Source organism: Crassostrea angulata, chromosome 10, assembly GCF_025612915.1.
Source record: "Crassostrea angulata isolate pt1a10 chromosome 10, ASM2561291v2, whole genome shotgun sequence".
NCBI lineage: Eukaryota > Metazoa > Mollusca > Bivalvia > Ostreida > Ostreidae > Magallana > Magallana angulata.
In genome coordinates, this window is record NC_069120.1 from 43,911,160 (window position 1) to 43,928,835 (window position 17,676).

General features: G+C 33.8%; 2 protein-coding genes across 2 annotated transcripts; one reads left to right on the plus strand and one right to left on the minus strand.

Annotated features, from left to right (window-relative positions):
• The first annotated feature begins 1,288 nt into the window (after window positions 1–1,288).
• LOC128167051 (protein FAM91A1-like) lies at window positions 1,289–13,324 on the plus strand. Its single transcript, XM_052832549.1, has 20 exons — window positions 1,289–1,464; window positions 1,780–2,074; window positions 2,497–2,564; window positions 2,733–2,849; window positions 3,187–3,283; window positions 3,985–4,047; window positions 4,647–4,753; window positions 4,969–5,007; window positions 5,344–5,456; window positions 5,852–5,982; window positions 7,583–7,677; window positions 7,905–7,991; window positions 8,149–8,354; window positions 8,737–8,824; window positions 8,935–9,045; window positions 9,235–9,348; window positions 10,203–10,269; window positions 10,486–10,954; window positions 11,549–11,618; window positions 11,800–13,324. The coding sequence occupies exons 1-20, from the start codon at window positions 1,393–1,395 to the stop codon at window positions 11,923–11,925; spliced, it is 2,535 nt and encodes an 844-aa protein (XP_052688509.1). The 5' UTR covers window positions 1,289–1,392; the 3' UTR covers window positions 11,926–13,324.
• Window positions 13,325–14,253: 929 nt separating this feature from the next.
• Window positions 14,254–16,893, minus strand: LOC128166547 (neurocalcin homolog). The gene is made up of 2 exons (XM_052831787.1): window positions 16,291–16,893; window positions 14,254–14,732 (listed from the first exon to the last, which is right to left on the minus strand). The coding sequence occupies exons 1-2, from the start codon at window positions 16,675–16,677 to the stop codon at window positions 14,562–14,564; spliced, it is 558 nt and encodes a 185-aa protein (XP_052687747.1). The 5' UTR covers window positions 16,678–16,893; the 3' UTR covers window positions 14,254–14,561.
• Between the last annotated feature and the right edge of the window lie 783 nt (window positions 16,894–17,676).

Below are 17,676 nucleotides of genomic sequence, written 5' to 3' on the forward strand. Positions count from 1 at the left end.
TTTATATAAATGATACTTTTATAAGATTTTAGTCAAATGAAATTATTTTGTGGGGGTTTAAATCATATTTCCAGGTATAATTTTGTTTAAAAAAATATCATAATGATCAGTTATTCAAGCAGAAATATGAAAGACCTGAAAATTTGAATTGACCTGAAAATTTCAAATAACCTGAAATTTATATAATTGATATAGATGATACTTTTATAAGATTTTGGTCTAATGAAATTACTTTGTGGGGGTTTACATCATATTTCCAATTGTGTTGAAAAATATTATAATGAGCTGTTATTTACGCAGAAATATGAAAGACCTGAAAATTTGAATTGACCTGAAATTTTCAAATGACCTGAAATTTTAAATGATGGATACATTTCTATGTTCTGTGTCAATTTTAATGTCTATTGTTGAGTTTTTATCATATTTCCAGGTATATATGTGTTAAAATATATCAAACCAAAACATGGGCTGTTAGATGACCTACACATTTACACCATCACAAAATTTCAGGTCAGCCCAAATTTTCAGGTCAATTCAAATATTCAGGTTTTTCATATTCCTGTGTAAATAATATATTTTAACACTTATATACCTGGAAATATAATAAAAACTCACAAATAAACATTAAAACTGATACAGAACATATATATATATAGAAATGTGTCAATTATATATAATTTCAGGTCAGCCCAGATTTTCAGGTCTTTCGTATTCCTGCGTAAATAATTGATCAGTATGATATATTTTCACACTTATATACCTGGAAATATGATTAAAAACTCACAAATAGACATTTAAACTGACACAGAACTTAGAAATGTTTCAATTATATATAATTTCAGGTCAGCTCAAATTTTTAGGTCAATTCAAATTTTAAGGTCTTTTGTACTCCTGCATAAATAATTGATCAGTATGATATATTTTAACACTTATATACCTGGAAATATGATAAAAACTTACAAATAGACATTAATATTGACACAGAACATATATATATATATAGAAATGTGTCAATTATACACAGAACATAGAAATGTATCAATCATTTAAAATTTCAGGTCATTTGAAAATTTCAGGTCAATTCAAATTCTCAGGTCTTTCATATTTCTGCATGATACTGGTCATTATGATATTTTTTAAACAAAATTATACCTGGAAATATGATTTAAACCCCCACAAGTAATTTTATTTGATAAAAATCTTAGAAAAGTATCATTTATATAAAATTTCAGGTCTTTCAGGTCATTAGTATTTCAGGTCTTTAGTACGTCCCCTTCCTGATAGCACTTTCCAACATGTCAGATAGAAATAGTGGGTGGTGGATGTCTGATCATATGATAAGCAAATAATGACAGACGACAGCATCATTGACTGTCCAGATCAACAAACGACATGAACTCAGACGTGGAAAACCAGATCAGACAAAACAACACGTGGCAGAAACTGCCAGCAGCCGTCAAACAAGTAATTTACTCTCTTACGTATGATGATAAGAGGATATCCTCTTCTTATCTCGTGGAGATAATGCACGTTCATTTTCATTAGAATATATGAATCGAATTTTTAGTATTTATTTGAACTTTCTGCTCTAACTTTAATGTCATTGCTACTGGACCTTGTATGAATGAAATGCTAATCAATTAATTGAAAGTCAATTGTCAAATTATCAATCCGGTAAATCCCAATGTCTTAAAGTCCATAATTTTTAGAAATGATAATTTTAGAAATGATAGATTAAATATAAATTATTTCATTTTATTTATATCTGATTTACTATAGATTCTTGGAAACTCTCATAGGGAATATGAGAAAGCCATCGTTCAGTTTAGTATAAAAAATCAGCTCCGCTATAAAGGCAATTTAGTGCGGACTGCGAGGAAGGATGAACGAAGATACTATGAAGACTTGATGCAATACAGCCAGGAGCATCTAATGCTCTACCCCTATCACCTGTCTGATGTCATTGTCAAAGGGCTGAGGGTCACTCCCTTCACATACTACATCAACATGATGTCTGACATCATGACACAAGAGAAGAGCTATGACTCTCTCCCCAATTTCACTGCTGCAGACTGTAAGTTATTTTCATTATGTATTTCAGGTATTTATCTTTTAGCCCACTGTAGCAATTTTTTTAAAGATCATATTGCTGTTGATAGTGCAATCAAAAGAAATCTGTACCTTCTAAAAACAGGAAACTTTTATTGAAATACTATTAAGGAAGTTTATGTATGAGATTCGTATTTCTAGATAAGAGATATGTATTTAATGACTTAAATTTTTTTTAAAAGGTATACTTTGAAACTTTCGTTGCTGTTGAAATTTTAGATCTTTGTCATGTATTTTAATCAATTTTTTTTTTTAACTAAATGTCAAACTTGATTTAAATTACACTGCATACCAATATGTATGATTTTAAAGATGTCTACCACAATACATGTATTTTACCATTGCTCAAATTTTCTTGCTGAGTTAATGTAATATAATTTGTTTCAGGTTTAAGGCTGCTGGGTATTGGTAGGAATCAGTATATTGATTTAATGAACCAATGTAGATCATCAAAGGTGAGTCTATACACTCATTAAAATTAATACATAATGAAACAGCATTCTTGTTTATACATGGTGTTAAAGTTTTATGATTTATTTCTGTTCACTATGGTAATTTAAACTTTAACAGCAATTCTGATGGATTTTTTTAGAGGAAAAATACATGTCTTTTAACTTTTTCAGAAATTTTTCCGTCGAAAACCTCCAAAAGATCTCTTGCCAGCCCAACCAATAGAAACAGTGACCTTTGAACACTGGTGGCTAGTGAATGTAGGGTACATCACAGAGGAAGATATCAAGGTCATTCTTAAGTTTTTATTTATATCCATAAACGAAACTACTTGAGACAGAGACCATTTAACTTTTTAAAATTCCTGTATTAAATGTTAAAAGCGATGAAATTGTGCCAACTATTGTGAAAGGATAAATTTTTAGTTTGGGATTAATTAATTAGCATTAAAATTAAATATTGTAGTTTTTAGTTCATGTGTAGAGTTGAAAAAAAAAAACCAGAATATTTTTCTCAAAGCATGAACACTTTCCAAAATGAACAATACAACTTTGCAGTAAGTCCTTATGTAGGAGACTTTCTTTTCTGTGTGCATTTTAATTATTTTTATATCTTGTTTTATTTCAGATGTGCACAATTTCTGAGAAGAATGTAATAGATTCTATAATTGACAGTGAGAAAGGAAGTCAACTGGCTGGAGAGCTAGATTACAAGATTATTCAAAGTAGGTTCACCACAGTATTTATTGAAGACTGAAAAAGAACACTATACAATGTAAAATGTACATGACATATTGTACATTTGTATGTTTTGTCATTAATAATTAAAAACAGTATGAATGCAGATGCACGATTTTATGTATCATTCCTTTAAACCACATGTAAAAGTACAGTAGAACTAACTATGATCAGAAAGATAGAAACTAACAGATATGTGAAGTTCTTTTGGTTTATAACAAATTCTTCTCATATATGTACTTGTAAATAAAAATGTACGTTGCAAAATTGATATCAAGAATTTACATGAATTGTTGATTGTTCTAAGTAGAATGTGAAGATTAACCAAATTTTCAATTGATCAATGCAACTAATTTTTAATCAAAATTGTCTTGAAATATTTTTTCGAAGTTGATATAATTTTATTTCTTTCATGAATTCTCCAATTTACCATCTGGAAACTTGATGTTCTCCAAAGTAATATTTAAAAAACCCTTTGTTTTTCATAACTGACATCTTTGTCTATACATTACAATATTTTATTTGATATATAAAATGAATAGTTGGGATTCATCATCGAGTTTTTTTCCATAAGATAAAACTGTGTCACTGTAAAAAAGTTAAGCATCGATCATTAAATTAGATAAATGTCCTTATCAAAATTGCTTTGTTACAATCTCAAATTAGATAACATTATTCTTTTATTTAGGTCTCTACAGAAAAGGATTGATATATCTGAATGTTCCTATTAATGATGAAGATTGCATAATCGGTAAGTTATTTCATGAGAATTATAATGTAGGTTAGGTGTTTTGCAATTAACACATATACAAATGATAGAATTATAAATTTGTACGAGTCTGTAAAATATGGAAGTATAGGATAGAATGATTGAATTATAAATTTGTACCAGTATGTAAAATATGGAAGTATGAGATAGATTAATTGAATTATAAATTTGTACCAGTATGTAAAATATGGAAGTATGGGATGATTTTTAAGTCCCTCTCTAGAAACTATAAATGTGCCGGTTTTATCAGTCACAATTTTGAATATTACGTGTTTCATGGTATATATGTCTTTTAGTAAAAAGTTGTCAAGTACGTTTTCATTCACATTTATGTTGTTTGTTAAGTTCTTTTATGTTTAAATTGCTTAAAGGGAAATCCCCCTCTGAAGTATTTTCTAATAAACAGAGTTTCTGTTTAGTGTTGTACATGTATATGTTTTCTAGTGCCCCCTCTACATGTAGAGGGTTTCAGAATGAGTTGAGTTGCTGTCAATGTTTTAATATATGTTTTCTAGTGCCCCCTCTGGAGGGTTTCATGATGAGCTGAGTTTCTGTCAGTGTTTTATTTATTTTTTTTCTAGTGCCCCCTTTGGAGGGTTTTGTGATGAACCGAGTGCTGGGGGATTATCTGGAGACCCTGCTGTATAAGATTTTTGTCTCCATCGATGAACACACCACGGTGTCAGAGGTAGGAGCTTTACTGACTTACACAAATGATGGGGTTAGATTTACTATGAAGAAATAAACGTGTAAAACCTTAATGACTACAGCTTATATTTTGCTGATTCCCTTGTTTTTATGTCTTCAGTAAATACGTGTAAATGTTTAGAATGATTTTGACCACTGTTTATCAAGATCAAAAACAATTGCCGATTTTATATCTTGCTTTTCATCATTTTTCAGCTTGCCAGTGTTTTGCAGATTGATTCAGAATTAGTAAAGGTAAGAAGAATATTACATCACTAGTCACATGACATCGCTAGTATTTTGTTGATACTGTAGATTCTTTATTAAACACAAGGAATTACTGTAATAACTGGATATAACCTGCACGAGAAGCATCTCAGTGGATTTTGAATTCTCACTTATATTTTTCTGTCATTTGTGAACTAGATACGGTATGCATAAAAAAAGAAGTTAAGTGTTCAAGATTTTATGTTCCCACAGTTTGATACAAAATGGAGGAGTCATGGAAATAAGTTCTCGCATAAAATCTACGATATCTTATTCAATGCTTCATGAACTACTGTATATATCTCAATTTTGATCAACATCCAGAGTGCAGTGTCAATGTATTGCCGCCTTGGTTTTGCCAAAAAGAAAGGAGCTGAAAATGTGAATACTGAAGAACTTCACCCATCCTGGAGAGAAATACAACCAGCAAACAAAAAGTAATCATCCATGTTATAACCTATAGCCTTTAATTTTATGAATTTTATGAATTTCTTGGGAAGGGGGGTTGGTATGAATAAGACAAATTTTAGACAATATGTTATGGTTACCAGTTTTGTGAAAAGATTTCCTCTATTACTGAAAAAGGTTAATGTTTACTTCATAATAAAGTTAATGCCTAACTAGAATTCAATTTCTTTAATAAAATTGTACATACATGTAAAATTAAATTAAGACTGAACTTTGCTGTAAACAACTGTTCTTCATTTAAACCATTAATTAGTGTACATAGATTTTATGAACTTGAATATGCAGCTCTACAGGAGTCAATTTAATGATGAACATTATAAGATAATCAATACTTTTATATTTGTTTAAATTTTGCTTTATTCAGATTAACAAAGGAGCAGATAATCTTGGACTGGAGCGAGACATCTGAGGAGGCTTTACTGGAGGCTAGTAACAATCCAGTAGCTCAAGACACAAGTAGTAACGCCAATAAAAGTGCCCTGGAAACAGCCATGGGTAAGTTGTACAAAGTTAGGCCCTGTTTTAGGCCTAATATGGACTTCAAAATATTATACAGTAACTATAGATGTCTAATTAAAGACGTGGAATTAATATCCATTTAAAATTGCGAGAAGCACTTATTGTGCTTTCAAAAATCTTGCTTTTATTTGTAAATTACATGTACATGTGTATGAAATTACCGGTATAACAGAACTTCTGTGCATGTGATTTGACATTAAATAGGGAAATTCAGTATTCTTGTTGAATAAGGAAATGGAATGTACATTATTTTTTTGATATGAGTTATGAAAATTTATTTTGCAGCTTAAAATGTGTGAAAAAAAAATGAAAAATATTTCATGAGATTTATAGATCACCTAACTCAAACTTCTTCGACCTTAGGGCGAATTTATTGATAAAAAACTAGTTCGAGTTTAGGTTTATGGTACGTTTGATAATAGTTTCATATCTGTTTGAAACCAGTTGGGTGGTTTGACGGTTTAGCACTAAATGGAAAGTTAGTTTAGAAAAATGGCTATCATTGCACTCGCATACCTACTGGATTTGTTCTTGAAATTTAAAGAAGATAATTTTTGAACTCATGTGCATTTGCATGAAAGTCTTTATTAAACAGTGCAGACATTTTTTTTCCTGGCAATATACCCACATATTAGGTTATTCTGCAAACCCATTGCAAAATTTGCTTTTAACACCATATCAATATTTTGGAAAAGTGAATGCTGCTATGAAAAACTATATTAATATTCATTTATCTACACGTATATCAATAGAGATCATATGATTCACTCAAGGCGTTTGAAACAAGTTAAAAATGACACTGGTTTCAAGTGAAATATCCACTAATTACGTGGTCTTAGCTCAAAAACCAGAGAAATCTAGTTGAATGGCCAGCAACGAAATAGACAGGCGTACTTATTATATGCATTACAATGTGTACTAAAAATGTTATGAGCAGATATTTCAATGAATTTTTTTTTCATCAACCACTTTGAAAGTTTTTCCTTTGCCTGTTGTAAATTGCAAAGGGTAATTCTCAGTGTTTGTATTCATGGAATCGCTCTCTTCCACATTATTATTTTGGTCAGTACTATTTGTATTACATTATCATAGATCCTTTAAGACATATATGTTTAACGTTAGAACAATACCCATATGCTGAGTTCATTCTTTGACACATATGCCACACTTGAGTATCAACTATTCTCTTTCGAACACCTCTTGCCATCTTGAAAGGATTTGAAACCCCCGAAACCGCACTCGAAGGTGGTTTTAGGTTTCCTGGAAACTTGTTTCAGTTTAAAGCAAAAAAATACAAAAACTAGTTTTAGTTTAGAACTAGTTCAAAACCAGTTTTGCAAATAAATGAAAAGTTTGCAAAACCGAACTAAAACCTAAACTAGTTTTTGATCAATAAATTCGCCCTTAGTTAAATGTTTCTTGACACACATTTGTGCTGTTACTTTCAATGACAGTTAGCTCCCTTTATTTAAGAGATCTCTGAATTGCATAAATTAATAACGATACTTGTTTAGTGTTTTTCATATCTTTTAAATATTTTGCAGTAAAATCTTACCAGTACATTGTTTTATTGTAGAAGACATAAGTCCGACCAGTGGCACTACAAGGCGGATAGCATTCCTGTTTGACTCGACTCTGACTGCTTTCCTCATGATGGGGAATCTGTCACCAGTAGGCCATAATACTTAATCATAATTTCTCAAATTTATTTCATTGTCAGTGGTGTTTTATTCTATTGCATCTTAAATACCGGTAACATTTTCATATAGCATTTTAAAGTAAAATTTTTTTCTATAATGTATAGAAAAGTACATAAAATGAAAATGTTTGACAGAATTCACGGATTAAAATTTTAAAGGAAACCAATAAAGTTAATATAAATGTATCTGTAATTTCAGGGGTTAAAAAGTCATGCAGTAACAATGTTTGAAGTTGGGAAGTTAAGTGATGAATCCTTGGATAGCTTTCTTGCAGAACTGGAAAAGGTGAGATTTCAAGGATCTGCTATTTCCTATTTTAAATGAACATCTTCTAGTATACCAAATTATGTTTTCATGTTAAAATATTGAATTTACAATACTAACTTAATACATGTATAAGACATGTATTATAGTCATTTACCGGTACTTGATTTATTATTAGGTGGGTTCTGAAGCAGAGGGTGAGGCCAGGCGATACTTTGTACATGCTCTGACTCTGAGGGACACTGTTCGATTCTTGAGATACAACAAAGAACTCAATATGGACACAGAGAATGGCAATGGACTGGCTGTGGACCTGATTCGGTGTGAGAGCCTTTTAGGCCTAGATGCTGCAACCAGAGCCAGGGTGCTGAACCGGAATTACAGGTATAACTCTAACATAATCATGTAACTTTCTAAATAATAATTAATGTGGTCTAACAAACTGCTGCAACCTGAGCCAGAGTGCTGAACCCTAATTACAACTACAAATACATGTACTTCATATAATCACTTAATTATCTAAATGTAATTTAACCTGTTGGGCCTCATCACTGCAACAACAGCCTGAGGTTCCTCTCGTATAATCACGTAATTATCTATAAGTAAACAATACCACAGTTTATATTTTCAACCTATATCAAGAGACAATCTTAGAATGCTAAACTAAGTTGGAGTTTTACTGGTAGTAGCTTTTTCTTTTGATGACTTTTTGTTGTATTTTCTACTACCGGGTACATGGGAATGATTTTACACTTTGGTGTTGCAGCTTACTGGTGTCTATGGCCCCCTTGAGTTACGAGATTCGTCCAGTCAGTAGTTGTGTACCTCAACACATTGGTCCAGCCATTCCAGAGGTTTGTCAACTTTAAACTTACAAAAATATTTTTAGCTGTAGAAAATTTATACACACACTTAATCCCCACTTACCCTATTGATGTTATAATTGTTTATTCTACCCTTTCAGGTCAACTCTGTATGGTTTAAATTATATTTATACCACATCACGGGCTGTGGGCCTCCTAGTCTTCTACTGGTGAAAGGAACTAAGTTACGGAGACTACCTAAGATGTTTTATGTATGTAAAAATATTGTTTATCTGTAATACATGGACATGTACTACATGTACCATTAGGCGGTCATTAACAGAAATCTATACTGTATCATATTTCCCTCTGTGTGTTGGTCAGAATCAAAAATTACTACATGTATACTCTTTATCTATTGTTGTTAAAGAAAATAGTAGTTATTGGTGTTCTCTTTGAAGGACTATGACAGATTGTTGGTGACAACTTGGGGTCATGATCCTGGTGTCATAGCAACGTCAAACATTCTCCTGACCCTGAATGATGCTCTCACTCACTCAGCAGTTTTAGTTCAGGTAAACTTTGTTAAGTTTAATTGAAACCTATATCATAATACAGGATAAATGTATTACATATAATTAATGTATTACATATCATTAATGTCATTGTATTTTTTACGATAAATTGTTAAACTTGTTTCCCACAAATAAGGTGGTTCACATCACAAATGTCTTGTTTTTGAGAGGCCCGATAGTGATCAGTCAATCCACTGTTAATTAAATATCACTTGTTTGGAATACTGTAATTGTATTGTTTTTGCTGTGTATTATATTTAGCATTCTTAGGGAAGAGCAAGTTTTGCTAAATTAAGTACATCTCTTAATGTTATGTATATACATGCATGTATTATATACATGCAAATACATTCAGATGTGCCACAAATCAAAACTACAGAAACCTGTTGAAAAATCTGCCAAACATTTTACCACAAAATAAATGTTATATATTTGCATTATGTTAATATTCTTTCTCCCTTTGGCTCAATCTAACCAAGGTCAAGGTTTAATCTGATCTCAGTAAAATCCTTGTACGAACATTTTTTCTCTCTTCATGGCCGCAAGGTCATGTCAAAGCACAGCTAATCCTTTAATAAAGTTGGAACCTTTCTATATGATCATTTTAGTGCTTCTGGACACATGAGTTCAAATGCACAACACAATTCTGAATTACATTTTAATCTTAGGTTATTATATCACCTCAAAGAAAGTTTTCGAAAACCTTATCGGCATCTTTCTTGAAATTGTATCCTGCAATTTTTTGCTGCTGCCACTGGTACTTTTTAATTTTTGAAGATGTGCATACACCTTCACAACACACCTTGGAAAGATTCTTAACAGTGTATGATAAAGACTTTACATCTTTGTTAAAGGCTCACGGTTGGCAATCCGAGGGTAAAACAGTCACTGTGGCTTTTCCTTTTCAAAGAGAGGATTCAGGTTGGTTATTTGAGAAAATAAAATATGGAATTATATTTTTTGCTTTGATTTACATGTTTTTCCTTTTGTTGAAAATTAACACTCTGCAAATTAAGTAGATATTAACATTGGTAAGGTTTCATTTACTATATATGTACATTGTAAATGTATCTTGTGTTATAATTGCAAATGTTATGCCTTGGACTTATGCAAATTGTGTTTATGTAAAAATTACAGGCGATTTCTCAAGTGGTGCGTACCAAAAACATAGTGCAATACAGAGAGTGGCGGAACATATCGACATGAAAAACTCTTGTGGCTACATGACTCTGCTAAACACAGGAAGGGAATCACACACAGTGTGGAAAGAAGAGCACGAAGAGGATTTCTTGATGGAGGATGTATTCCCTGGGGAAGAAAATAGTGAACCAAGCAATGGGGTCAAAGATCAGCAATCAGCTGATGTCTTAGCCATGGAAATAGACATGCTTGAAATGGAAAGTGAAAGTACAGAGAAATCGAGTGCCAAGGCATTAAAACAAGACCTGAAGTTGGATCTTTCTAAGAGACAAGTGTCATGTGACTTGAGTAAGGAGGACCACTGGGTTTTACTTGACTGTTATTTTGGCATTCCTTTGTTTGACTCTGGTCTCAACAAAGAAATATGTTCTAAGGTTGTAAACTTTGGACTGTTCAAGCAAGAAGGGTAGGTACTGTTTGTTGGACAAGAATTCATGTGAAAAGGGAAATTTTACATTTACTTGTGATTTGAGGGGTTGCCTTTCTTTATGTATTTGAAGAATGTTTTAAAAATCTATTGTAATCTCTGTATCTATTTTTTTTTAAATTGATAAAGTGACATAATGTAATATCTACTGTAAATTCATGTTGGTATATTACATTACATTTAAGGTACCTCACTACACGGTGAAATAGTTTCTCAAATCAGCAGGAAATTAATTGATTATGATAGAAAGCATGATGGATAAGAAGTACGTATGTCAAATAGGCGAAAAATGTGCAATTTTAGATTTTAAAAAATGACATTTTCAAAAACATGAACAAAAGCCCCAGGTGGATTCGAACTCATGACCTGCGGTTCACAAGCCTGATACTTTAACCACTGAGCTATGACGATATACATCTGAATCGATTGATACAAACAGTTTAACAAAACATTTGAATCGCCATCTTGTGACGTAGTGTTTTAAAAAGTATAAAACTCGGTGTAGTGAAGTACCTTAAGATGTAAATATTCATATATGGATATAAATTTTTATTATATCGATTTTTGTTTCAGATTACAAGAATTACTACATTCCAGTAGGAAGCTCTCTCTCAGACTGCTAAACTTTATATCTCAGTACCAGGTATGAGTTTTCATTGAAAGTTTTCCTTGTACATGTACTCTTTTGTAAAAAGGTACATGTGGTTTGTTTCCAATTTATTGGATAGATTGAATATTACATGATTTTACTTGCTATATATTTTTTGTATATGCAGGATATTGAAAATATCTCTTAAATCATAATTATTCTTTTCTGTGTACAGGATGTTCCTAGTGCTGAGGTGACCTCTGACCCTTTGTTGCCTAGCGACACAGAGCAGACTCCTCCCATGCCCACTGTCTGTCTGCAGTTTAATGGAGGGAAGCTGGAAAGATGGAATCGCAGATGAAGTCACTGCTAGTCAATGAAGGAGACTGTGTTCACTCTACACGTACAAGAAATGCATTTCTAGCTGCCACCAAGTCAACTCGGTGTTGGTACCAAGGAATGCGTTTGACGGATTATACATTTCAAGAGAAATAAGTTGGTTGTATATTCCAAAATACAAGTTTCAAACAAAAACACAAGTTTCAAGAAAAGGGGGCTATCAGAACTTTTAATATTAATATTGGCCAACTGCCAAATGATATTGTTCATTTGTACTAGTCTAATAGAATTTCTAAAATGTAACTATTTTTGGCAAATGAACACAATGCAAGTACCAGTGTTGTGGAATTTTTGAAATTTAAATGCATTTTTTTTCATTGCTATAATACTCTCCCACTGGTTGATCTTTTATTAAGGACTTCATGATACTTTGTACTTTAATGAATTATTTCATCCATTAATATTTTGTGAAATTTATAATTTTCTTAACTGTAATCTACAAATAGTAGTTACCTGAAAAGAAACCAAGGAATGCAAAAATTTTCAAAAACAATATGGTTTTTAATACCACATGTAGTTTCGTTTAGAAATATAGATCAAGTTATTTTTCAATATCTTGGACATATCACTACATGTATGTTAATATACTTACCGGGTACATGTTTTATGGTTTTTAATATTAAAATTATCAGTCCAGCCACCCAACCACTGATGTATTATTGGGTACTTGTGAATGTGTAGCAAGTGTCTTTACATCATGGGGGGGGGGGGGGGGGGGGGGCTGTGGCCACATCCCACACAGTACCTCCATCTTTGTGAGGATATGGCTGATCACTGATCTAGCTAACTCAGTCAGCTTCATCATTAAAAGAAGCAGGCTTTAATTTGGATTATTTCCTATATATCAGTGAAAAGTGAAATGCTTATCATTTATCTACAATGTTGTAAGTTAACCTGTATTGCATGTACAGTAAGACTGTTGCCGAACTATTGTTTTATTGATCTCTTCTCTATGAACCAAACAAGGCACAATACCGGTACACGTTTACTCTCAGCAATGATTAAAATTGGTTTGAACAATTTGTCTGTCCGTGTAAAATGTGACATGTAAAATGCGATTGCTTTTTACTCTGGCATATTGTTTGTTATGATTGACAGTTTAGATGACAGTTTTTGTTTTTCTTGGTAAGAAGTGCTTTTGGCATGAAGTAACAAGCGTGTATAATTATGTGTATTATGACAAATGTTAATATATTTATTTAAAACCTCCTCTGCATCAATAGGAAGGAGAGGACTATAGCGGAATCATTTACTCGTATCAACAGCCTGCATTTTAATTTATTTTGGTAATTATTATACAACTTCCTGTATATATTGAATTGTTTAATCAATTATTAAAAAGAAATGGACCAATGGAAAAATTCTGAACTTATTATTCTCTTTGTTATGTAATTGAGAACCTAGGCTCCATGTGGAAAACTCAAGTATTTAAATCATTTTATTTTAAATACCAGTGATTAGATGAGAAGATATGGATGGATGCAAAGGTTTCGAGTCTTGTTTTCCGTTTGATGCTTCCATTCACTGGAGGAAATACATTGGTAAATGGGAAATAACATTAAATATAATTTATATACATTTATAATACGATGAGAGATAACTGATATGCTATCAAATAAAAATATTTGTGTTGAACCAAGCAATTAAATGATTGATATTTGATATACGAGATGGAGCGCGAAATTTTAATAGCCCATTTAATATTTGTATGCCAGCATATGCATGGGTGTTGGCATCGGTAAAACTTTTACAATGAAGATAATTCAAGATATATAAACAACAAAAAAATAATGCATTCGCATGATTAGACCTGAAAAAAATAAAGCAGGACTGTAGCTTTTTGATGTTGAATATTGATTGATAATCGACCTATATTTAAATATCTAAACACTTCGATAATCTTTTGAACATGCAAGTAAAAAAAAAAGGTTAAATCTCTTCCGGGTCCAATTGTTCCTGCTTAGCAGCAACTCTGCTAGCCTGACCCGAAGCTTTTCTCAATCGAAAGGCCTCGGTATGCCTTTCTCAATCAAAACTCCGAAGACCTTAGTTAAATTATACAAATAAAGGTATATAGTATTCCTTCGAATTTTGTCCTTTGATGATTAGACTATGGATTCTATTAAGAGAGACAGCTGTAAATGGCCGGGTTCAAATTCTGATATCCTGTGAAGAAAGTTAGCGCAAATATGAGGCAAAGCGTAAACAAAAATGCACAGAAATATTTTATTTGAAACATTTAATGAGATCTAACAATACAAATCAACCATAAAACAACTTCTCATACAATACATGCAAATCTCTCTCTCTCTCTCTCTCTCTCTCTCTCTCTCTCTCTCTCTCTCTCTCTCTCTCTCAAACAAGAAAAGCGTATAGTTTTAAAGCTCTCTTATTTTGTATTGACACAGATCTAGAGCCACTTAATTCCGCAACAGAGAACAGTATGATGAAGCCAGCATATCTGTTAAAATCTCAGGTATTCACGGCAAGACAGGGGTCTCTTTGTCCACAGTTTGTCACTATTTAAACATAAATGTGTTTGAAAATTAACTTCCTATTCCACGGAAACGCCTCCTATTGAAGATTGCAGCGCCGGTCCTAAGAATCGGGGTCCGGTTGCAAGAGCTTTATAACGAAGTCGTTATGAGAGGCTCCCTTTAGGAACTCCTCTCGACTTATCCTCTGGTCCTTGTTCACGTCCATGGTGTTAAAAATATCGTGGATCATGTTTTCCACATCTGCGGTAGATTTTGTCATTTTGCATATCGACTGTTAAAAAAAGGATAAATTGATTAAGTTTAACCCGTCTTCTGTTTATGAATACTGGAGGTCTGTGGCCGTAACGCCACAAAACAATATTTTAAAGACTGGCTGTCTTTTGAATAATCCAAAATACCACCTATCTTTGTGGTAGTTAATCAACAAGTAAAATTATCTTACATGCAATCCTTTTTAACTTTAGATAATTACACGCATACTGCTTTCTCTTAATTTTAAACAACTTACGCAGGTACCGGTAGCTAGATTCAGATTTACATGACTAATAAAGTAATTTTGATATTCATTTGTGTGTTTTTCTTAAACTTTTCAGCCAATGTATGTCCCAATGATGAAGCAAACAAAACTATGGTGTTCCGATGGGGCCACTTCGACCTTCGCACTTTCGCCTTTAGGTCGAAGATGCGAGAGTGCGAAGTTGCGAAGGCGAAAGTGCGAGAGTGCGACGGCGAAGGAGCGAAAGTGCGAAGATGCGACGGCGAAGCGCGAAGATGCGAAGGCGAGAGCGCGAAGGTGCGAAGGCGAAGGAGCGATACTACTATCGCTCCCTCGCCTTCGCAACTTCGCACTCTCGCCTTCGCACTTTCGCACTTTCGCCTTCGCCTTTTTTGATAGCATTCAGAAAGTCTCGGTCTATTACATTTTCCGATTAATCCATGATATCATTGGTACGCATGCGCCAAGCCATTGTGCTTACTATGAATGTTTATAAATATTTTAATGTGTATATGTGACATTTATGTTTACCAGTGCTGGCTATGCCTAATCGTTATATACTCCATATAAAATGTAAGGTCGGCCATAATGTATACATATGCACTTCCAGACTCCTGTCACTTACCAGCTGTCTGTTTACCGTAGATCAAACACATGTACAGTAACATTCTAATTTTATTATGCGACACTCCTTGCTGGTGTATGGATCTAGAGGTGGAGGGGGGTCCCCCCCCCCGGAAAATTCAATACTTATAACTTCACACATGCAGTAAAGGGAGAGAGAAGGTCCGGATCTCATCCCCCCGGAAAATTTAATTTTATTAATTATATATAATAAAATCTCCAAAATATGTCTCGGAACCCTCCCCCACCCCCGACAAATATAATTATTTATTCACCCCACCCCCTAGAAAAAGTTATGGATCTGCGCAGGCTGTTGAAAATAAATTCTAAAAAGTCCATCGTCTGCCTCAGATGTCCTTTTATACAGCTAAAATTGTCTTTAAACGATAGAGAGCTCCATAATTATAAAAAGGCGAAGGCGAAAGTGCGAAGATGCGAAGGCGAGAATGCGAAGTTGCGAAGGCGAGAGTGCGATATTAGTATCGCTTCCTCGCCGTCGCAACTTCGCACTCTCGCCGTCGCAACTTCGCGCTTCGCCGTCGCATCTTCGCACTTTCGCTCCTTCGCCGTCGCACTCTCGCACTTTCGCCGTCGCAACTTCGCACTCTCGTACCTCGACCTAAAGGCGAAAGTGCGAAGGTCGAAATGGCCCCATCGGAACACCATACAAAACCCCGTTCATTCCAATACTATAAAAAGCGCCGCTTACCGTCACAATCTTGGCCATCTCGTCCTTAGTGATGTATCCATCTCCGTTAATGTCGTACACACGGAACGCCCAGTCCAGCTTCTTGTCCAAGTCCTGACAACTGGACACGAACAGACCCACCGCGAACTCCTGGAAGTCCACGCTCCCGTTCCCGTCCGCGTCGAACGTGCGAAACACGTGCTCTGCAAACTCCTTGGCATCGCCACTGAACAGTTTGTCGTAGACCTCGGTGAAGTCCTTGCGCGTGAGCTGGTTTTTTCCCGGGGTCAGAGATTCTTGGTAGTCATTGTACCAGATTTTGATTTCCTCGTCTGACAAATCTGCCCCCAGGTGTCTCTGAAGCTCCTCAATTGTTCTGGGGCTCAGCTTAGCTCCTTTGTTGCCCATTGTACAATTTGGTATAGCGATTCAACTAACGTTTTCAACTTGTGCTGCGATTATGCAATTTGTTCGCTTTTTATAGACGATCTACCGCACGGTTGGATAGGGATGAGTTATCTGAGAGTTAAACAAACTTGTCTACCCGATATAATGTCGGGATTTCAAGAAAACCGAATTCGCAGAAAATACAGTTATCACAAGGAGTTTAGAAAAAAGTTGAGTTAAAAATTGTGATTAATCAAAAGAGAATGAAGAATTTAGAATTTTAAAGTGGAAACACAATCAGATGTATACAAACTTAAATCACCGGTAATTTTAGAAATGAAACACCTTTACCAAGTGAAATGAAATATTGCTCTGAATGAACTAGACACCGAAACAAGACAAAATAGTTAACAAGATTCGCAATTGAATAAGAAACAAAGTCGAGAATCCATCCGGTCTGATTTCAATATATCCTTCACACCTGTCGTCAGAGAAAGATGCGTCTTTTCAGTTGGTAGTCTCGACTGAGATTCGGCTCAGTTTGATGTTTGGACGAACTGATTTCTACGCTGTGAAGCTTCAAACCGAGCCGAAAATCAGCCCATATAAGGATCGTTGCAAAAGCGCAACAGCCCAATTACTAGTATACAATACGCTATTGCGCTAACGCGAGCTCACCCGGAAGGAATGTATTCATATATTATATATTTCAGATAAATTCATGGTTCCCAAAACGTAATATTGAAAATGACCAAATAAAAAAAGAATTCTTTAGAAATTCCTCGATATATATGAGTGCTCCGTTCTGCGTCTCAGGCGCAAACACGGCAGATCACAAACAAATACAGAATAGAATGGCGTTACATTCTCTTAAATGTGCAAATATCAGTTGCTCCCGAATAAAAGAACAGGTATAATGACTATAAAATTCTGTCAAGTTTTTGTGTAAATAAAGGAAGACTCTTCTCCAGCTCTCAAAAAAGCAAGATGGAAATACTATACATTACCGTATCGCATGGG

What these genes read in the sequence shown, in the direction of transcription:
- LOC128167051 (XM_052832549.1), top strand. Translation starts at nt 1,393, where the DNA reads ATGAACTCAGACGTGGAAAACCAGATCAGACAAAACAACACGTGGCAG. An exon ending in TCACAGAGGAAGATATCAAG is followed by an intron (nt 2,850 to 3,186) that starts GTCATTCTTAAG and finishes GTTTTATTTCAG; the next exon opens with ATGTGCACAATTTCTGAGAA. An exon ending in AGATTACAAGATTATTCAAA is followed by an intron (nt 3,284 to 3,984) that starts GTAGGTTCACCA and finishes TCTTTTATTTAG; the next exon opens with GTCTCTACAGAAAAGGATTG.
- LOC128166547 (XM_052831787.1), bottom strand. Translation starts at nt 16,677, where the DNA reads ATGGGCAACAAAGGAGCTAAGCTGAGCCCCAGAACAATTGAGGAGCTT. An exon ending in AGATGGCCAAGATTGTGACG is followed by an intron (nt 14,733 to 16,290) that starts GTAAGCGGCGCT and finishes TTTTTTTAACAG; the next exon opens with TCGATATGCAAAATGACAAA.